Genomic DNA, 23,062 nt, shown 5'->3' with positions numbered 1-23,062 from the left:
TTTTAAATGCTTTTTAGTACAAATGCTTACACACAAATTGTAATACTTAACAGCATTTGAGTATGTTCAATGTGAATCTCCCCAAAGACGATCTATTACACATTTGTTTTGAGCTAATTGTTTTCAGTTTCGAAAAGAAAAAGGCCCCCAAAACGCAGACATGAATGAAACAAGGACAAGCCTCACAAAATACTGTGCGCACCTTAAGCAAAATATCCTCAAATATACAAGGCTACAGATTCAGAGTCCATTAGAATGTAGTTTTTTTTGGGGGGGAAGGGGTTGAGGTTAGGTTATAAAAAGGTTTTAAGGAGATCCAGGACATGGAGATGACTATAGCCCAGTTCACAGTAACCAGCAGGCCCCAAACAAACAGCCTGGGAGAAATTAATTTTGTTATGATTAAATGCAAAAGGACTTTTAAAATGACCTCTGTTTTATAAAAGTTAATAGAGGGGTGACTAACTTTTTTCAAACCAAGGGTCCCATGCTAGTGGTGGGCATGGCCAATGTATGCACACACAGACAGAAATGCACCACATACACTCACCAGACATGCCATCACACAGCACCTCTGTTGCACAAAGCATTTCCAGCCCTCCCCATTCTGGTACTGGAGTGGTAGTGGCTGGAATAAACTGCATTTTACTTTGCCCAGATCATTCTGGGCAAAGTGAAATGGCAGCATTTACAGTGACTCCCACACCAGTGCTAGAACGGTGGGGAAATGCTGTCTTTTACTCTTAAAGGGCAGGAAGAGGGCTTTGTTTTCTATAGTAGTATTGTGGTGCTAAGACTGGAAATGAAATCCATCTACCTATTCTTTAGAAATCATCTCTAAATGTTCTATGCATTCAGACTTTGCCAACAACAGGCTCAGTTAAAACTATCAACACTCCTATCAGGTATGTTTAATCAACTTTAAGACCTATGCACTATCAAAAGCTCACACAATAGCTTGTCCAAAACTATTAAGATCCATCTTATTTTTGTATTCATGGGATCATGAGGTTCATCTTTTATGTGCCACAAGCTTTGGGGGAGGGGGGGGAATAACAGATGTAAAGCATATAAAACCTTGATTTCTTATAATGCAAGATCTGAAATTGGAGACTAGCCCTTAAAGACACAGCAGACACCTTTGAGAGGTTCAAGAGGACGGACCCATTTTATATGAAGATAGTTACAGTATACAACACCTACCAGTTTTCTTCTCAATGTGCCGCCTTCCTGCCTCCCTAAATGCAACTGCACCTCTGAAGAAAGCTCTGAGGACCGCCCAACGAAACACAGCAACAGGATCAATTCCTATCATTCCACAAATAAAGGCACTCTTGCTGCTTCTTAGGAGAGCGACAATGTCTGGTCGCATATGATCTGTATTTTTCTCCCGGAAATCCTAAAGAGGAAAGAAATGAAATACAGTGTATTCCTGAAGTAGTAGAGTACAAGTTTTCAGGGCAAAAGGTTTTGGGTTCAATCTCTGACATCTTCAGGTAAGCCTGGGAAAGATTCCTACATGAAACCCTGGAGACAGCCACTGCTTATCAGCGTACGACAACTGAGCTAGATAAACTAGAAGCCTGACTTGGTATAAGGCAACTTCCTATGTTCCCAAAACATTTGATTTCTACAATCGGGCAATAATATATGCTCAATAGTATGCTGTACATCTGTTAAATGCATATGTTAAAGATGCTTGGCCGAATAAGGTTCTAAGACGTTCCTCAAGCTTAGCATTATTCTCTAGCACTTTTTGAAGCATTTACAAATTAGATGAAATATGCATTGTCACCAGTGCCAACATTGCCTAAGAAAGCAATCAAACTTGGGAAATATGAATAGGATCATGGAATGACAAGAATGCAATGGAATCTCACTTATGCTCTTACACCTCCCTATAAGAACTGTATAATAATCTCAAACTCAAGACAATGTACACATGTTCTTCATGTGCTCTGTTTGTGCGCATGAACATGATAAGCTTTTCCTACTGCAGGTGGGCTGTGCTAGAATAACTGATATTTTCATTTCAAAATTAGGGCATACACATGCTCACATTCAGGTGCATTAAGTTCCATTCAAATCAATGGAACTTATATGCAGGTAACTATGGTTAGACTTCAGCTTCAATTGGGATAAAAAGGAAAAACAAAGGCAATAGGTGATTATGTTAAAGTGCATATATTCTTGATTCAATCCACCAAGTTCCAATATTGGCACAAATACAGGAAGAGAAAAAGTAAAAGTGCAGATTCAAAACTTACAGTACTGAAGTCGAAATCCCCATTTTACAGGTGATAAACCATCTGTCATGTATGTTTTAGTTGCGATTCCTGCATTGCAGGGGGTTGGACTAGATGACCCTCAAGGTGCCTTTCAACTCTACAATTCTATGGTTCTATGATAAGGATCACTTAATTCAACAACAAGAGCCTCCAAAGGCATTATTATGGCTTTCAAATATTAAAAGCAAGAGTTGCATCTATTTTTAGAGAAAATGTTAGCAGTGAACAATGTACAGACCTTCACACCATATTTAACTTTTCCAGCATAGTGTTTTATGATGAAAGCAGGTTCCATTACAGCTGGAAATTCAATGTAGAGGTTCCCTTCATGTTGACGCTTAAACTTGTCTAGCAGCGTTTGATTTGTGGCTTGTGGGAAACTGAATGAAGAGAAGAGAATGTTTTTAGTTGATGATTTTAAAACAGCAACATGGCTATAGAGCTAAAATTGATTGGTTTTTCACTCTCCTTTTCCAGCACACAGGCACTAAGCATCTCTGGGCTGCTTAGTGGGGAGACAAAAGAGTAGCGGCTTGATCAGCATATTCGCATCACAGCAAAAACTACACTCATATCACGCTTCAAACAAATTGGATTTTTAAATTTTGTTTTCATGCAGGAAAAGAGTAGTGTGTGAAGAAAGCATTATTGCTTAAGTGTTTATTGTTTTTCTCTCCTCCTTTCAGTAAATGGCATACGGTAGCAAAAAAGAAACAAACAGACCAATAACAGGAAAAAACAAACAACAGAACAATCAACATAATGTTTGGTCACGCACAGTGTATGTATATCAAAATTCAGAAAAAATGAAGGGTAACGCAGAAAGAAAGAGGGGGCTTGGCATCATAGTCAATAGCATAAAATGAAGATGTCTGCTCACTCCTTCTCGGGCAGGCAGCTTTGAGGGCGGGCCCTGACCATCCTCTGTGAACCAGCCTATTGAAGGCAAGATTGTCCCCTTGCTGCCAAATTGGCAAATGGTGGCAGGAATCAGAGGGCGTTCCCCTGGACGCAGTGCCAAGTGACCAATAGTGGCACTTGGCACCACGCCCAGGGCAGGGATAAATTCCTGGCCTGCGGGGCCTTTCGGCCTCTCTCTCACCACACCGGTTCTTCCTTGTGGAAGCTGCAATTGTCCTAAGGGATGCTTTCCTCCAGACACAATCTAAGATCTGAATCACAAGATCAGCCTCCCACCCTCCCTTGAGATCATGAATACTGAGAAGTGTATCATAAATCACTGGTGCTATCTCCCTTTTTCTGATCTGTTTGCTGTAGACACTCCTGCTCAAACAATGTGATAGCTCTGTGGGTGTTTGGGTCACTGTCCAACTTTCTAGCAAAACTGAGAACTTGCAGAGCATGCAGTCAATTTGGGATTGCACATGGGACTGGGGCTAGCCAGCCTCTCCTGTGAGAACAGCATGTCCTAGAAAGAACATTTTTTGTTTTGTTTTTTAGCATCACTTCAGCAAGGGGAAAACATCCCTTCATGCACCAAAACTGTCACGTGCCATCTTGAATAAAACATGGGAGGGGGTAAGCCCTGCCCCACATAACTGATCACAGGATGTGGCACATGCACACTATTTGAATGGCAATGTCCATCAACTTTAGAGAGGCCTGGCTCCCTCAACTATTTTATTGAGGGGCGGAATGAAGAGACCTTGGTCCCTAGGAGTTGGCTCCTATGCTAATAATCACTTTCAATTGCAACTTATTTAATTGACTTTCAACACAGAATTTTCTCTTGGGACCCCATAGTCTGTGCACACTGGTCCTCAGTATACCTCCCTGCCTATGCTGACTAGTCCCTATTATGATTATAGCAAAACTGCAAGTGGAACACAGAGGTATTATCCTGCTTTGATGACCACAAAGTTTTAATTGTGAAATGAACAACAAACAAAAACCCTTTCAGGAAAAGGCTATTTTCATGTCCATCAAGTCTCACAGAAAAGTTGAACTCTTTTAGATGCAAGAAAGGAAAGTACTGTATGTCATACTTGATGACTCAAGTATGAGTTGATAGGAATGGGAAATTGGGGAAATACTGGAAGGATAATGACATAAAGAGAGTGTGTGCTGAGTAATGCATATCTCCAGAACACATTTCCAAGACTGATTCTCCTGCTCTCCTATCACAATGGAATAGATTATATCATCTACGCTATATAAATATTGTAACTTGTTATAGGAATTCTAAGGTCTCATATATATATATATATATATATATATATATATATATATATATACACACACATGCATAAATATAGTGTCTGAAACTGTACAGGAGAGCAATTCTGAATCCATTTTGACTGTCCCAAATTGACCTCAAATATTTCTCTGCAAGGAGGAAGGAAGGAAATGGGGAAAGCTTTTCAGTTGTTTTTGGACTGTAGGGGCTTACACCTCCCTTTGCAAATACAGTCTGGCAAGCATCTGTTAAGCTGAGCAAACTATCAATAAATGTAAGAGATTCAGGAACTAAAGTATCTACCATCACAAAGGAATGGCCAGGATGCCCAGGTAAAAGCAATCAGTGACCATTATGAGGTATCCTGGCAGACAGGTTTTCTGCTCTAGACCACCCCTTCAGTTATGTATGTGTGATGTTTTGCAGGGCGGTCTTGAGCTACAGGGGAGGCAATTTCAAAAGTTTATATAAGAGCTTGCACTCCATTGTTCTGGGTCCCTCCTCCCTCCTGCCTCCTGCGTGTGGTTGTGAGCACCCTGTTGCAACAGTTAATAAAGATCAGGCTTACTAGCTGCCTTGCTTCTCAATATTCTCTGGTTGGCCTCTGTTATTTTCTCCTACCGACAGAGAACCTACTTAAGAACATTTCGGCCTCTTAGATACCCCATAAGGGAAAAGGAGCAGTATTTTTCTTGTAACAACTGTAAACTCATTTTCTGAATGGGAATCTTTCCTCAGACAAAATGACACCACCCTTGCCATCAGCTGGCTTGAAGAAACCCTTGAAAACATTTCACAGAGGACTTAACATGCTCAGTGATCATGAAATGTTGACTGAGTGGGGCAGATGGGGAATGACACTGAATGGTGTGTGCAAAATGAATAAGGGCAGTGCTATTTGGGGGGGGGAGCTGCAGGGGAGTATATATATATATACCCCTAAACATTTTGTGACGCCTTGTACTTTTGTCCATTTACTGTATTTATTTTTCCTGATTTGAACTATTAAATGGTGATTTTCTTGAGTCAAAATGAGAGTACTCCTAAACATTTTATTTTTTTAAAAAAGCACTGGGTAAGGGCATGGGTTGGCAAACTGAACAACAACCCAATGTAATATTTTGTTGCAGATCCAGCACATCCCATACAGATGTCCATATTAACTTGAGTGAGCATTCTCGTCCTGGGGACAGCTTGATCATTTGCATCCTCCTCCCTAAGGGTAAGGAAATCTTTAAAATATTAATGGATGGATAATATATAATCATAAGGGATCTTTCTTATTTTGGTTTTCACTTTTAAGCTGCTACTCACTTGCAAACAACAAGAACAACAACAACAACACAGGACTTTAGTGATCTGAAACCTGACAATCACAAGAGTGGGGCAACAACATACTCACTTGCTTTCCTCATCCAGCAGATGGAGCAACCCTGTTGGCTTTTTACTGATAAGGTTTATGCAGCCGGAATTGTCTGTGTATTCTATGTTATGCCAGCTGATGCCTTCCAGTCGGTACTCCTCCTGCGATGGGAGCAAGTTACATTCATTAAGGCAAAAACCCCACATAATATTTTAGCAGTATTTTAAAGCAATCTGCTTTGCTAAACACAGTGAAAAGTCAAGCCATATGCTAACAAATTCAGGAAGCCGGTGCATGAGGGCTGCTCCTTTGATGTTTTTTTCCAAATTCCAGCAACCATGTAAACAGACAATTTTAATGTGTCAAGGCATACAAGTGTTTCCTACATCAAATGTAGGGTAGCCTATAATGAAGATGCAGCACAAGATGTACCAAATGTGCCGATTATCAGCATATTGATTTGCTACATTTCTGCACCCTGTGTAGATATGGGAGGGAATATGAGGGAACAGGGCAGGAGGTCTCTTCCACTGAAAAATCTCCCTACTTTTTTTAAAGCACAGTTAGGATGGTGCCTCAATTCCTTCCAATCCTACAAAGGGTTAGAAGGTGACTTACATCTCAGGCCAGTTAAAGGAACAAGTTGAGAAAAAATAACTGCATTCAGCTCCTCTTTCTCCCCCTCCTGGTGCCAACAGAAGGCCCTGCAGCTTGTTTCACATCTAGAGCCTGGCTGAGTTGCTCAGATAAATCTTAACTACAAGGTTTGAGCAGCAGCAGCAGCAACAACAACAACAACAACAACATGCTGCCCATCTAACTGGGTTGCCCCTGCCACTCTGGGCAGCTCCCAGCAAAATATTAGAAACACAGTAAAACATCAATATAGGGCTGCCTTCAAATGTGTTCTAAAAGTCCAATAATTGTTTATTTCCTTGGCATCTGCTGGAAGGGAGTTCCACAGGGTGGGCACCAGTACCGAAAAGGCTCTCTGCCTGGTTCCCTGTACCCTCACTTCTAGCATTGAGTGCTTCACGTATACAGGACCAAAGCATTTTAGAGCTTTCAAGATCAACACCAACACTTTGAATTGTGCTTGGAAACATACTGGGAGCCAATGTAGATCCTTTAGGACCAGTTTTATACGGAAAATATATAGAAAGGAAGGAGCCTTAGAGAAAGATCAGAAGGTTTTTCTTCCCGCAGTTGTGCACCCCAAGGAGGGGATGGTTTGTGAGTCCTGTCTTCATACACTGAATGCCTGAGTTCTGATGGCCAAAAAAATGCTCTATTGACCAGGCAAATAGTGGCTAAATATTGTTTTTAACTAGTAATTAAATGAAAACACAGAAAATGTTTTAATTACAGAACCTGTCTTTTAGAGAACAATAGAGTCTGATTTCTTCTAGAAGCCTTTCAGAGTTTCATCTCTGATTATATGCCTTCCAGCATCAAATACATTGTAGTCTGCAGTAGCCCTGACCCCTGGACACATGGCCTGTTCCGAGCTGCCACCTCAGATTTCCCCAATTTCTGGCAACTTGGACAGGTGGCCTCTGAACATGTACAAAGTTTCAATAGCAAAACACCCATGAATGTTTGCAGAAAGCCTTGCCTTTGTAAAGCAAATGTTTCCAACTGTCCACAGACTAGAATTTCAAGTTCTGTGTTCACCTGCACAGTTAGCCAGACACTGCATAAGATGTAGCCTAAGCTGAGATGGTAGGCCAACATTCTTCATATCAATTGAGAGGTGAGAACACAAGCATGCAGTTTGATTAGGAACTTCCAACAAAATACTTTCTTTTTTACAACATATGATGGTTTTATGAAAAATAGTACCACTAGAACTAACACCTGCAAATGGATATAATGTAGTGAAATTACTTTCAGGTGAAAGTTATATATTCAATATTAGTAAACTATTAATAAAATAAAATAAATGAAACTTCACTATTAGTAAAAAAAAAAAAAAGCAACTATGTAGTTTTAAAGACTTACTTGCTCCAATTTAAAGATGTGTCGATTAAAATAGTGTTGTAAACGTTCATTTGCAAAATTAATGCAAAACTGTTCAAAACTGTTACTTTCATAATCTTCAAACCCAAAAATATCAAGTACTCCAATGGATAAAGTCTGCAACATAAAGGAGAGTTTTAGAAATATTACTCTTAATACATAAATTTGATAGGTTGCACAAGAACACACATATTAAAGCACTTGCAATCATTTCAGACTTGGTTCAGATCTTAAATAAAAATACACTTTGTATACAAGTCTTAAGACAATGCTTCTATTTGATCACAAAAGTCCAAAGATTCGTCCTCAAGCTCCAACTACTGCTAAAATCCAGCCTTCTTCTACCAAAATGGCTACATGCAATGTCTGAGTATGACAACACAAATAAAACTTATAGAATTGCAAAATGAAGGATGGATAGAATCTAAGCTGACATTTAAACCGAGCCTAGGTGTTACCTTGGTGCTCTCCTCAAAGTCCTTGGTATTCAAAAGTGCATGGTTAATTCTAAAAACTATCCAATCAAACAGAGCACTGTACAATGATTTAGCCATGGAATTCCGCACTGTAACAGCCTAAAAATAAAAGAGAATGAGTACATTATTTCTAGTCACTCACATTATTTTCAGAGAACATTTACACCTTTCTTTAAGGAGTTCAAGGGTTAGGCATACATTCTCCATTTCTCCAATTCAACCCTCACAATCACCCCATAAGGTAGGTTAGACTCGCTATCCCAATGTCATCCAGTGAAGTGATTTGAATCCAGGTCTCCCCTGTCTTGATTGACACTAATCACTGCACTATACTGGCTCTATACCATTACTTACTTGCAAGCAGGATTTCTATCCAGGATGAGACTGGGTGAAGACCTTTGTCTCACATACACCCCAAACCTCTCTTCACTACTAGCAAAACTACATTCTCTAGTTATTTTCCACCCATTAGCCCAAAGACCATTCCTGATTTTTCTTGGTGAGAATAATCCTGGGGAAGCAGTAATGTGTGTACACATACCCCAGTTTTATCCCATGAACACTCTAACAGGATGGATTAACATCTTTACTTCTAATACAATAATTACATTCTCTAGGGTTGAAGCAAAGATTACATTGACACCTGCTGAGTTTACTAAAATATATTGGGAGGCAATAAATCCTTTAGTGTGCTCATTGTTCTGCCATGTAGTTTGATTCAAAACCTTCTGCACAATTTTAAAGGAAAAAGGACAAAATACTGCCATACAGTGCAAGACTGCTTCCACAAACCCTCTGCTCCCAAAAGCAAAACATTTCTGAAAGAAAAATGAGCCAAGGTTTCATATTAGGAGATCTAATGGATTACTGTGGCCTGCTGAAGTTCTCTTTGTTCACATATTTTGTGATTCTCGGGGAGTGGCATCATTTTGCATTTCATTCTTAATCCATGTGGATTACTTTATTTATCCATTGACAAGTATGGGAATTGCATGAAATAGCTGTAAACTACAGTGCTAATTAAACAAAAAACACCAAGTCCTCCTACTGATAGTATTAATGTCAAAACCCACAAAAGAACGCTACTTCAACTGCCAGTAATGATCTATTTTAAAAACAGAGCTTTCCCCCCAGTAAAATAAACTTTGCATAAGGAAGGCAGATTGAATCAGCAAAGTTTAACCTTGATTAAAAGGAAGGAAAGTAAAAGACGCACCATATGCCATTTTCTTCCTTACTTATAATAATAATAATAAAAATAATTTATTATTTATACCCCGCCCATCTGGCTGGGCCTCCCCAGCCACTCTGGGCGGCTTCCATAAAAACCAAAAATACAGTAAAATATCACACGTTAAAAACTTCCCTGAACAGGGCTGCCTTAAGATGTCTTCTGAATGTTAGGTAGTTGTTTATCGCTTTGACATCTGCTGGAAGGGCGTTCCACAGGGCGGGCGCCACTACCGAGAAGGCCCTCTGCCTGGTTCCCTGTAGCTTTGCTTCTCGCAATGAGGGAACCGCCAGAAGGCCCTCAGCGCTGGACCTCAGCGTCCGGGCAGAATGATGGGGGTGGAGACGCTCCTTCAGGTATACTGGACCGAGGCCATTTAGGGCTTTAAAGGTCAGCACCAACACTTTGAATTGTGCTCGGAAACATACTGGGAGCCAATGTAGGTCTTTCAAGACCGGTGTTATATGGTCTCAGCGGCCGCTCCCAGTCACCAGTCTAGCTGCCGCATTCTGGATTAGTTGTAGTTTCCGAGTCACCTTCAAAGGTAGCCCCACGTAGAGTGCATTGCAGTAGTCCAAGCGGGAGATAACCAGAGCATGCACCACTCTGGCGAGACAGTCCGCAGGCAGATAGGGTCTCAGCCTACGTACCAGATGGAGCTGGTAAACAGCTGTCCTGGACACAGATTTGACCTGTGCCTCCATGGACAGCTGTGAGTCCAAAATGACTCCCAGGCTGCGCACCTGTTCCTTCAGGGGCACAGTTACCCCATTCAGGACCAGGGAATCCTCCACACCTGCCCGCCTCCTGTCCCCCAGCTTCTTTTCCTTCTTTTCCCCACCCTTCTTTGAATGGAAATAAGTCTCTTCCAGTTCAACAGAGACTGTGCAATTGCTGAAAGTGTCCAAGTTCTGACAAGTACCAGACACTCAAAAAAGTTCCAAGTTCTCCAACAGCAACAAGCAAGCTAAAGCATATGATAGGCTGCTCAGTTTATGGTCCATGGGCAAAAGCCCTCTCCCCAAGTACATGTGCACCATGCGAAAATCCCAATTATGTGATTGTGTGGCACCATCAGGATGTGGCCAAATGAATAAACTACACTGTGGTTGGTAAACTGGCCTCTGGGAACAGCAGCAAACCACAGCAGGATCTATCTACAGTGAAACATGACCACTATAAAATTTCAGTCAGCCTTGCAACAATATGACTTTACTGCCATCCTTTGCAACAGATCCACCTCCCTTCTCCTTTGCCTCTGCCTTGCCTCCTCCATTTGGCAGCAGTACCCAAGATAAGACACATAAAAACAAGGGAGGGTCATATGTGTCAGGGGTAATTTAGAAACGTTCTTAACAATTGCCTGAATTTCTCCAGGGATGTTTGTCTCACATTCGGAACCCCTGGATGCAGAATAACCTGTTCTCTATCAGACGTCACATCTAAAGTCACATGATTAAGTTAACAGAGAACAAGATAGAAATGGGGATATTTTAAAAGAAGTTTGGAGAATAGTTCCGCCATACTTCTGCTCGGCCAGTTAGTAGAGCAAGAGGCTTTTTTTTTGCATTTCTATAAGCTAAAGCAGAGAAAGTTTTAAAAAAGACCTTCCATGCATTCCATAAAAAGTATTTTTAAAGAAAAGTAATAGGAACCGAATCAACTTTAATCCCAACTGTGTGATTTAACTGGAGATGAGCCCTTAACATACACCATAATTGGTTTTTTTCCCCAAACAAGAAATAGATGCTTGCCATATTCGCTCCCTCCTCTCAATTTCTCTTCTTCCGAGTCCTGTACTGATGTCATATCTTACATATGCTACTAATATAATGGCCAAAGCCAAATACATGCATATCATCAACTGCACACTCAGAGGATATATTCAAGACCATTTTCCAGCCACAAATATTTCTTAATAGAGTCTTGTTTTTGAATATAGCTTCTTGCAAAACCACTTCCTTATGCATACAGAAGGGACACCCTCAGTCTGAGAGGACAGAGTATGCACTTCACATTCTGCTGATTCAGTTCTCCCCCTCAAATCCCAATTCAAAGAGCAGCATTGTTATCAAAATGCCTTTTACAACAATAGCATCCTCAGAACAGAGGTCCACCATTTTTCGCAACGGTCAAGCTAATGTTCTATACATATTCTCACATTATCCACTAGCGAAAAAGTCCATATCTCTACTAAGAGTCTTATTTGTTTGTCATCTTGGAATTTACAAAAATGAGTGCTACAGGAGATCATGAAGGAAACATGAAACTAGGACAATCCTTTGTAATCTTTTGTAACTTCCAAAGCAATGTTTTGTGTGAAGTCACAATTGTAGTTCAACACAGGTATTCCTTATTACTTTGGAAAGACAATTTAAAATACCACCTCTCCCTGAGGCTTGTCTGGGAATACAGTATCTTAAAAAGGATGCTAGCTGGGATAGCATTCTGCTGACAGATGAAGATTTGGATTCATGGCTTACTTAGACAGCTGCAGTCCTTGCACAAAATGCAAGCCATTTGAAAATACAGATATTGTCATGTTCCCAATTTGCAGCGAAACATTTATCATCACAGCCAACAGTGAGTAACAACAAGCAGCAGGCACTAATGCAACAAGGGGACTCAGACCATATCCTTTGATGTTTGCTTCCAGTTCAGCTGTGACTGAAGCTTTTCCAAGTTACTAACAATTCAGTTTATTAATGTTTCAGTAGGTAGTTTGACACACCTGAACCAACCAGTTTAGTTGCAGGTCGCATAGGGCTGTTTAAATGTCAGTCACATTATTGATTCCAAATTACACCTGATAAGGTGATCAATATTGCCATATTACATCCTATTCTTAGCTGAACACGATGACATGTATAGGAAATTGGAACTGTCCAAATAGCAACTGGTTCTATTTGAAGTTTACGTAGGGATTTGAGGATTTGTCAGAATTCCACAGATTACTGGAATTCTAAACAATGTAGGCTGATATGTTTTCCTTCAGGGGTCAGGATTACTAAGACACATTCAAGGGTTACACTTCAGAACAGAAAACAGTCATAATTTTAAAGACAGCTTATCAAGAACTCTACATTTCAAAGTTGCTTCTTTGTCCACTTTTTACATGCCTAAAAAGACTATAAAATTATTCTCAGTTTGGTAGCTGAGGATAAAGAACTGAAATAGAAAGTTAGTAATGCACACTTCCCAGACTAGAGAGATAACTGGAACATTTTGCTAAAGGAGACACACTGTGATAAAAGATGAAATAAGTTTAGAAAAATATAGCAGGAGGAGTCAAACAGCTAAACAGTAGTGATGGTAAATAAAATACACACAGTTGCCAACAGTGAAATCTGTAAATATATTCCATGTCTGTTTTCATGCCCAGTATGATTTGAATTTAGAATTCATTTTTGATTCAGTTATAAGATGGTCTTATCTTTGCTTACACATTTGTAAGCCTTGTCACCTATGCCCCACCCCCACATTTTCCAGGAACCTAAACTGTGCTGATGTATTTTCCTAGGCTATCTCGTGTAATTTCCCAAATTTAAGACATCTGCTACACATACCTCTGCCAGTTTGTACGGTAATACAAGCTTCTCCCCCACAGTCACTGTCTTCCTTGTAACTAGTGCTTCAAATAACATTTCTTCTTTTACCTAAGGAGGAAAAAGTCCACTATTAATCATAATTTTACAAACATATAAAGGTTAACACTTGGAGAAGAACTAGACTGTGTGCCTCAAGTACCAGTGTTATTCAAATTATAAGCCTGACATTAACACACAAAATAAACTCTATATTACATCCTGTTTCCTAATTTCTATATTATTCTCTTTTGCACTAGTATCTGAAAGCTTACTTTCAGTTGCTAAAACTATACAAAACCCCATAGCTCTCTAGTGTGATCACATATTTCCATTATCCCTAGGCCCATGAAAGGTTCCTACTTCATAGCAAAGGGCAGTCCATACTACTCATGAAACAGGACCTGCATTTGGCCAGGGACTACAGACTCAGGCAGTCTGAAATCTTTCTTTTGAACATAGGATTTTCCTTAAGGTAGTTATAAAGGACTTCCTTTTATCTGTTAAGAAGTTTTATATACACTTATTCTCCTACTATTTATTAATCATTTATACAGTATTTATACAGTATTTAATATGTAAAGTACTTTACAGTTCTATTCATTCTCACAATATCCTATGAGGTAGATCACTATTGTTTTGTGAATAGGTAAACATTGATTTTAACTGTCTCATCTAAAACTCATCTGCATAAGCCCATTCTGACCCCCAAATTGATTCACCTAAAAATGACAGTTTTGCAATAGGTTCAAAGCAGACAGGAGAAAGTACATATTTGCACAATCAGTGCTTTTTTTCTTTAAAAAATGTTTAGGGGTACTCTCATTTTCCTATTCATATTGAAATACTGCCTCTCAATGAGGTCAAACTTAGATTCACAAAATGTTTAGGGGTATGCGTCCCCCCAGAAAAAAGCGCTGTGCACAATACATAACTATAGACTTCATTACAAGTTGTGGTGACAGCCACCAACTCACATGTTGTTGTTGTTGTTGTTGTTAAAGTATAGACAAAGACCATAGAAAACAGCTACTATAGTGAATGACTATAGATAGATCTCAATGGAACCGTTATATGGAGAGCCTCTGCTTAAAAGAAGTTGTCAATGAACAACAAGGAATGGCCATCAACTTCATGCCTTGCTTGCAAGCTGGCTGGCCACTGTTGGAAACTATGTTTGACCAGGCCAGCCTCTCCCAACCTAGCCCCCTTCATATGTTGTTGGACTACAGGTGCCATCATCCCAGAACACTGCCCATGCAGATGTTGGGATTTGGAGTCCAACAGATGTGTAGGGCACCTGGTTAGGAAGGGCTGGATTTAGATTACCTTTAGTTCAATGAAAGTTTTGGTGAGAAACTACATCATAAACTAGTGTGAAGTGTCAGTTTAAAGGACATGAGATCCAGTATTCTTGATGCATAAGTTGCCTTCTTCTGCCTATACACACACACACACCAATAAAGCTCTTTCATACAAGGCAATTCTGCTTCTAGTGTGCTCTACATGCTACAAGTATCTGGAAGTTCTGCAGAACAGGGAACACAGTCCACTACCTTCCTGTAAAATGAAGTAATAAGCTCCATGACTTTAGAAGTGCCTTGTCTCAATCGAGTCCAGAGAAGGAAACAAAGGAGATATGCTTTCAATACAGAGGGTTCAGTGTTCCACAGGGAGCTCATTGCTTTCCATACAGTGACTCCTATGTAAAACTCTGCCTAATGATTACATCCAGATCTCCTGATGTGAAGCAAAAAAGCGAGCCAATCTGAGGCAGATGGAGAAAATGACAGTACCATAAGCAAGGCAAAATGACAGCTCTAAGCACAGAAGTATCCCTAACACTATAAAAGCTATTGACACACAAAAGGAATGCATGCTAAAGGTCTGAAGCAGAAATGGTTACGTGGGGTTGTATTACTTGGAGAGGTTAAACTCCCGTGTGTGTGTTATGATTCACTGAAAGCATTTCATTCCACTTGGACACAAGTTCACATTCCTCTAACACAGTATCTGTAAAAGACACCATTTATAAACCTTGCCTTCATAACACTTTCAGGCTAGTAAAATAAAATGAAAAATACAGTCTCAGAATAGTTGGCCTCCCTCTCATGATCCCAAGTCAGTTCCAACTTCAAAACAAAAACTGGCTCCAGCTCGAAGATATCTTGAACCTTTGACCTTGGATTTCCTTGCAAAAAGGCCAATATGAACACACAGTACTTTAAATGATTGCACATTTCACAGCAAGAATGGTTCTAGCCTGCACAATGAGATTCAGAATGTACTATATGGATATTGCCCTTTGGGGAAAATATTCTTGATAAATAATCCTATACAGTGCTATCAGTTACATCTATCTTTGTAACCAAAGCCAATTCATGCATAGCTCATAAATGGAGAGGGATCATAGATTGGTGGTAGAACACATGCTGTGCAAGCAGAAGACCGAGGTTCAATCATTGGCATCTCCAGTTCAAAGGATCGGGTAGCAGATGAGGAAAAGACCTCTGTCTGACACTATGTAAAACTTTTGCCAACTAGAGGTGGCAATACCAGGCTAAATGGACAGGCAGACTGAACAAGGCACTACCGTATATTCTTATTTTCACTTGTCTAGAATTTTGTTCCAACCAAACCTGTAAAATGCACAAGCACGTTGTGATAACAAAGGGAACAGAGGATGAGAGCACTCTATCGTCCCCCAAGCCTTTCCAGCACTGTACCACACCCTAGGGAGAGGTACAGTGAACACAGGTACAGTGGCCCCCCTCTTTTAATCTCCACGCAGAAGTGAACTAATGCCAAAGCTTTCTGCAACTCATAAGCGCTAAGACAACTTTCCAACACGCCTGAAAAGTAAACACTCTGAGCACTCAAATTGTGAGATTTCTTCACAACATAGTTCTCCCCATCAGATGTGTGAAATATTTTACTAGTAAATAACATTCCAGTTGCTTATATATTCTGTTTTAGGGAATGGATGAAACATGGAAACCAAGACTCAATGTGATGACATGTGGATGAAATCTCAGGTCTGTATAAGAGGCGCATGATTGCCAACATTTGCTATTGCAAGGAATAAATTAAACCAGTCTGGCAGCATTCAGTTCCTTTGCTGAACAAGACTCGGTTATTTTTAAACAACAATTTGACAGATGTACCCAATGCAATCTCGGCTTTCCAAATAAAGCACTTTAAACCTTTGCCAGCCCAAATAACGGCTCTCAACACTTATCTGAAGTATTCATATGTTGTGTTTTCTCACAGTATATGAAAGGCTTGCAATTCTTAAAGTGGCCATGTAGAAAGAAGCAATGTGTCACCCTTCTCCACACCCTGCCAATTTAGGAAAGAACCACAAACTGATTTGTCCACAGTTATTTGAGAAATGCCACACACAGTGAAGTATGAATGAAACTCAAGTACATGGCTGTATTAAACATTAAATATTAGCAGTGGAGTAGATATGCAGCAGAATGAGCTGAAAGAACAAATTTTACTTCTTTTTTGTTTACTTACTTACCTCAACCAAAGAAACGTGTACAGAGAGCTCTTCCCCTGCCGTCTGCCTCATTGTGGTCAAGAATGTTAACCCCCCCCTTCACACTCACCCTCTGCTAGAAGGGAATAATGTGCACAACAGCTACAATGGTGTACAGAGGGCTGTGACCAAACCACCCTCCATAGCAGCTCATCTCCCAGTTTGTTTGATGCACTGCCTGGAGGCATGGCTTCTGAGAGAGAAAACAGCAGGACAATATTCCTGCCCACCCTCCTTAGCCATTTCTAGGCAAAAGAGTAACTTGGGTTTTAAAATAACTGCTGCTTCTCCTTGGAGGAAAGGTGGAAATCTACCAGCAGTGAAATTTATGACTAGCTAAGCAGAGAAGATGGACTAAAGCCTCTCAGTCACTGGTAACATATTGATACTATTGAAGGTGACAGGAGAAAGATTGGGCCATGCCTTGGGGTGGGGGAAGGGTTCAAAACCTTGGCAGGGCTATAGCCCACTTTTGTCCATAAGAGGGCTTCCCAGATCTGTTGAAGAGGAATGACTCCTTTCTCCCTGGTTTTCCACTGCAAGCATAAATTGGATATAAAGGGGCAGACAAAGCTCATGGGTGTCCTGTAAAACAGGCTTAGGTAAAGGTTTTAGGTTGTATCCAATGGTAAAGGTAAAGGTAAAGGGACCCCTGACCATTAGGTCCAGTCGTGGCCGACTCTGGGGTTGCGGCACTTATCTCGCTTTATTGGTTGAGGGAGCCGCCGTACAGCTTCTGGGTCATGTGGCCAGCATGACTAAGCCGCTTCTGGCGAACCAGAGCAGCACACGGAAACGGCACTTACCTTCCTGCCGGAGCAGTACCTATTTATTCACTTGCACTTGACGTGCTTTCAAACTGCTAGGTTGGCAGGAGCAGGGACCGAGCAATGGGAGCTCACCCTGTCACGGAGATTCGAACCGCCGACCTTCTGATTGGCAAGTCCTAGGCTCTGTGGTTTAACCCACAGCGCCACCCGCATCCCAGTATCCAATGATAGTCATACTTAAAATAGGTCAATTGTCAGGGGCTGGCTGGACAACAAGGTGCCGCCAGTCAGGGAACCCCCAAGGCAAATCACAGAAGAAAAAGGTCCAGAGCCCAGGGATTGGTGGTGGGAAACCAATGAGAGATCAGAGGGAGAAGCTTGGGAGGAGGTGCTGGATACTGAAGGAAGTTTAGTGAGGAAGAGGAACCTGTAACAGGGAGAAGTTTAGACTTTGAGACAGAAGCAGAGGAGGGGGGTCAAGAGGCTGCTTCCGAGAGTCTTCCCTCTCCTGCTGTGACAAGCTCCCCATGGTCTCCAAGAACACACAGGATAATGAGGAGAGTGGAACAGAGGTCAGAGATAGGCAGACAGAGTTTGAGACTGCTTGGGAAACATTCAGGAGAGGAAGAGCCTTGGAAGGGGCGGAAGGCAGGGAGTTCAGTCCCGGAAACTGCTCCGCAGGGGCAAGACCTACTGGGAAGTGTTGCTGAGTTGTATGCCGTTTCCTTGAATAAAGCACTGACAACTGCCTCTGCTTCTTCGTGCTGACCTGCATCAGACTTCAGCCCTGACATCAATTGAAATTAATATACACAGCTAAATTAGGGCTATTAATTTCAGTGTAGAACTTAGTTACATACAGCTCTCCTGGTCTCTGTAAGGGAAAATACCATTGAGGGGGAATGTCTGACTTCTAGAGATTAAGCATTTCAGAATTATACATGTGATGCATTGTAGCTATTTTGCACTTCCTACTGGAGCCAAGAACTAGCCAGATGCATAATAATACAGTGGTACCCCAGGTTACAGACGCTTCAGGTTACAGACTCCACTCACCCAGAAATAGTGCCTCGGGTTAAGAACTTTACCTCAGGATGAGAACAGAAATCTCGCGCCGGCAGCTGTGGGAGGCCCCATTAGCTAAAGTGTTACCTCAGGTTAAGAACGGTTTCAGGTTAAAAACGGACCTCCGGAACAAATTAAGTACATAACCAGAGGTACCACTGTAATCCAGGAGAAACCATAATATATACCCTACCAGGATTGTAATCAGGATCTGCACGCAAAGAACTACAATACACATTCCGTTTCTGTGTATGATCCTGAATTCTACAGCCCAATTCAATTCAGGTTAGTCAGAAGAAAATCCCATTTTTGGTGAACTGGACTAAATTCCAAGTAAGTGTATGCTTACTTAGCATCCTTAGCTTTAAAGTAAGCAATCTTGTTTGATATCTTTGGCTTGTTTAGAGAGGCTCAAACAAATCTGTGGGTTTCTTAGCAGACATAATTTTGCAAGTGAAAAAGGCTGCATTACCAAAATGTTTTGGATTACATTGAATAAATTATGTTGAATAAAAGCTATTCTTAGTTGCAAACCAATGTGTTTTGTTACAGCAACCAACTACTAGGCATGCTTGCTCAGGATTTAAATTCTGCCTTTCATCTTGAACTATGGGTTTCCAAGAAAACTCGCAATTAAAAGTATAATTATACAACCAATGAATGCATAAAAGCAATGCTGATAAAAATCAACAATAAAAATTAATGCAGCAAGAGAAGAAACTCAGCACAGACCAGAGGCAAGGCTGGATAATAACAAAAAAAGTCTTAAAAGCACGTTGGACGACCATGGGGAAGATTGTACCATAGGCTGGGTGCTTTAACTGCAAAGGCCTATACTCTTGTCCCCACCCAATCATGCCTCTAAGGGAGGTGGAGTGAGAAACTGGGTTTCAGATGCTGAATGCAACAGGAAGTCAGATTTATAAAGGAATACAAATTTCAAAATAGGAAATATGACTTACATTGATTAAAGCTCCCTTTTCCTCGGAAATTTTATATATTTAAAATCTGCACTCCTGCATTCTGTTGAAAAAGTGAAGTATCCTATTTGTTTCTGGACATGAGCACAGTTGTAGATCTGAGATATCTACCACAAGTCAAGTAGCAATGAAGTGCTGTGGCCAGTTATACTTTAAAGACTAGTAAAAGAATACTGATACCTATAAATGTCAAAATAGCTCAGAAGGAAGAGCAGAGATCATGCAGCCCGACTCATACAAAAGGCTGGTTGGAAGCCAAGACAGACTGAAGATTACTTATCCAGAACTGACAATGCTGTTTCAGACAAAGCAGATAAATTGCAGCAAATGGAGAGCTAATCTCAGGCCAAGAGCTAAGAATAATTATCTCTTCTGCCCCTGTTTCAAAGACCTTCATGCTGGAAGTCAAGTGTCATTAACTTCTTGGTACAACCGAAGAGCCCAATGCTCTCCAGAAAGAATAGTGGTGCCCTGCCTATTAAGCTTCCTAACTGAAGAGGCTCACCTGGTACCCACTTTATTGGTGTTTATCTGGCACCAAAACAATTTATTTTCACTGGCTTTGAAAGTTTTGAGTCTTAAACCTGCTTTGTATCTTGACATGAACTACCCTGGGAACAATTTGGTTAAAGGATGGTATATATGTGTGCAAAATAAAATCAAACTACCAGCAAGGAGAAACAAGAGTGTTATGTGAGTAATGGCAAGTGGCATAGATACTTCTAAAAGGATAATAAGACAAAATCATAGAGGGTAGAACTATTGGCAGCCATTAGCTATGTACGTATAGTCATGCTATGTATTTTAATTTCTGCAAACTGCCCTAGAATGTATTCTGGTGAAGGGTGGTTTGTTTTTTAAAAATGAATGAATGTATGTATAAATCTGTATAGAACCTCAAGGCTCAAAGACAACAAATTATGTATGCTAGATAGTTCCTGTGAGACAAAATGTAGGGCAGTTGTTACATTCATGCTATAGCCCTGTAAACTTGTTTTTGAGAAACCAATGCTGGGTCTTAGTAATCACAACATCCTTTTCTAAGAGTTCATAGACTGACTGCTTAATTATCTGTTCTAGCACCATTACTGGTATTGATGTCAAGCTGCGTCTTCCTTTCCCCCACTCTTGAAGATGGGGACAACATTTGTCCGCCTCCACTCAGCAGGGACCTCACCTATTCTCCCAATATTCTCAAAGATTACAGAAAGAAGCTCTGAGGTTACATCTGTAAACTCTTTGGGTGCAGCTCATCAGGCCCTGGAGATTTGAATTCATTTAAAATGGCTAGGTGTTCCCTTACCACCTCTTTTCCTATCTTGGGCTGCAGTTCCTTCCCTGCAACATTTATTCTGTTATCACCAGGTCAGGCACTGCTTTCCTTTTCATTGAAGACAAAGGCAAAGTAGGTGTTGAGCAGTTCCACCTCCTCTGTCCCCCAAGAGTATTCCTCTGTCTTCTCCAAGCAAAGGACCTACTACTTGCTTGTTCTTCCTCTTGCTTTGAACATAGTTGAAGAAACCTTTCTTATTATTTTTAACCTCTCTTGCAAGCCTGAGCTCATTCTGAGTTTTGGCCCACCTGACCTGCACTGAGTTTATTCTACTCTAGTTGCCTGAAAAAGAAACATGGGGGAAAGTACATTTCTGATGCACTTTTAGAAAGTACACAGGGCTATTTCAGTTGTAACGCTTGCAGAAAACACTCCAGAGATGCTAATGAAACTTACTACAAACCTAACTTATTTTATATGAGCATTTTGCGAGAAGTAAAAACTGCAAGTGATCAAAGTCAAAAACTATTATGGAAGTATGGGAGAACTTCACCAGTCTGCCTTATTTTAAGTATGGTGTGGGATTTTGGGTTTTTTTTTAAAAAAGAAAGCTTTATATTCATTTGATTCATTTAATCACAGGTGCCTCTGATGACAACTTCAAAGTTATGGAAAGTAGTGTTATAAGCACCTACTTTCTCCCACCATGAAGTGTGGTTTAAAATATACATATTAGAAACTCAAATCCACTCCGGAACCCTCCCTTGTCCCCACCCCTCAGATAAGGAGCTGGTAACTAGAGACAAGGTCATCAGAGTGCGGCAGTAGCAACATGACAATGGAACTCTCTTTTCATATAGCTGGATGGTGCTGATGATAGTGTTGCTATTGCAACCCACCTTAGATCAGGCTGTGACCTGGCAGTGGGTCCTGACCCACCAGTTGAAGACCAATGAACCAAACTACCAAAACGAATAGTTTCACTATCAATAATACATTTTTAAGAGACTGAGTTTCTCCCCAGCCCCACCTCCAAAAATACCCAAGCTGAAAGAAAGGGAAGAACTGAGTAAATCATGTCAAAAGTTTCATGGTTTACCTCTAGCAGCTCCGAGACAATAGGAAGAACTTCGGGATTACAGATATCTATGGAATCATCTCGGTAGGTTTTCTTCTTGTAACAGATGTTACCCAAGTGTAGTATTGCAGACAAAATGGAAAAAATCCTATGGGCATAAAACAACACATTTTCTCTTTCTTTTTCTTCACAGTAAATGCAAGTTTACCCACATTTCACTACATATTGGGCTCTGTGACTTTGTATGCCAGACTTTATTAAGCAGCATTTCAATATACTGTCATATTGTCACATATAATGTGTTGCATTTATCAGCTATTAGGCAAATATACTCACCTAGTAATACAATGCCACAGCTTTTCCTGTTTTACTAGGATCTGTTAGATATTATATTAAGATTACTTATAAAGGGACAAGCTGATACACAGTGGTACCTCGGGTTAAGAACTTAATTTGTTCTGGAGGTCCGTTCTTAACCTGAAAATGTTCTTAACCTGAGGTACCACTTTAGCTAATGGGGCCTCCCGCTGCTGCTGGATTTCTGTCCTCATCCTGAAGCAAAGTTCTTAACCCGAGGTACTATTTCTGGGTTAGCAGAGTCTGTAACCTGAAGCGTCTGTAACCCAAGGTACCACTGTATAAGATTTTCTTGGTTTACCAAAGTACAGGCCTGGTCTCTTTTTTCAGGTTATACAGTGGTACCTCGGGTTACAAACTCCGCTAACCCGGAAGTAGTACCTCAGGTTAAGAACTTTGCCCCAGGATGAGAAAAGAAATTGCATGGCAGCAGCAGGAGGCCCCATTAGCGAAAACATGCCTCAGGTTAAGAATGGTTTCGGCTTAAGAACGGACCTCCGGAACGAATTAAGTTCGTAGCCAGAGGTACCACTGTACAGTCTTTCTTACCAATAAGTTACATTTGTTGTGAGACATTAAAGTTGAGTACAGTATAAGGTTGGGGAAGAAGAGTAGGGAGAGGAGGGGTGGGGTGGTGAAACTTATATTATTTTGTATAGTGTACGTGTGGGGTTTTGTGTCAGTGTCAACTAGGTATGTTCCCTTTCTATTTGTTTATTACATTTCCTTGGTAGTGACAGGTATTGGGGGGCAGGGTGTGGTTGATTGTGGTTGGCTGCAGTGGGACTTGTTTGTGAGGGGGGGGGAAGGCTTGCTGGGTCAGGTAAGCCAGATTGA

At 40.7% G+C, this 23,062-nt stretch overlaps 1 protein-coding gene across 10 annotated transcripts in view; it reads right to left on the bottom strand.

Moving 5' to 3' along the window:
- MYO9A (myosin IXA) overlaps positions 1-23,062 on the bottom strand; it is a 174,924-nt gene that overhangs the window by 98,298 nt on the left and 53,564 nt on the right. For all 10 annotated transcript variants that reach the window (XR_014162892.1, XM_081888342.1, XM_081888341.1 and 7 more), the window contains 7 exons: positions 21,890-22,016; positions 13,141-13,230; positions 8,326-8,442; positions 7,850-7,984; positions 5,888-6,009; positions 2,527-2,668; positions 1,204-1,399 (listed from right to left, as the gene is read on the bottom strand). Coding sequence is in view for 9 of the 10 variants with exons in the window: in XM_081888342.1 (XP_081744468.1) it covers positions 1,204-1,399; positions 2,527-2,668; positions 5,888-6,009; positions 7,850-7,984; positions 8,326-8,442; positions 13,141-13,230; positions 21,890-22,016 (929 nt within the window). In the remaining variant the exon portion in view is untranslated. The remainder of the gene's footprint in view (positions 1-1,203; positions 1,400-2,526; positions 2,669-5,887; positions 6,010-7,849; positions 7,985-8,325; positions 8,443-13,140; positions 13,231-21,889; positions 22,017-23,062) is intronic.

Source organism: Podarcis melisellensis (assembly GCF_964234715.1).
Source record: "Podarcis melisellensis genome assembly, chromosome: 14".
Classification (NCBI taxonomy): domain Eukaryota; kingdom Metazoa; phylum Chordata; class Lepidosauria; order Squamata; family Lacertidae; genus Podarcis; species Podarcis melisellensis.
The sequence above is the reverse complement of the archived record's forward strand: the minus strand, read 5'-3'. Positions and strand labels throughout refer to the sequence as shown.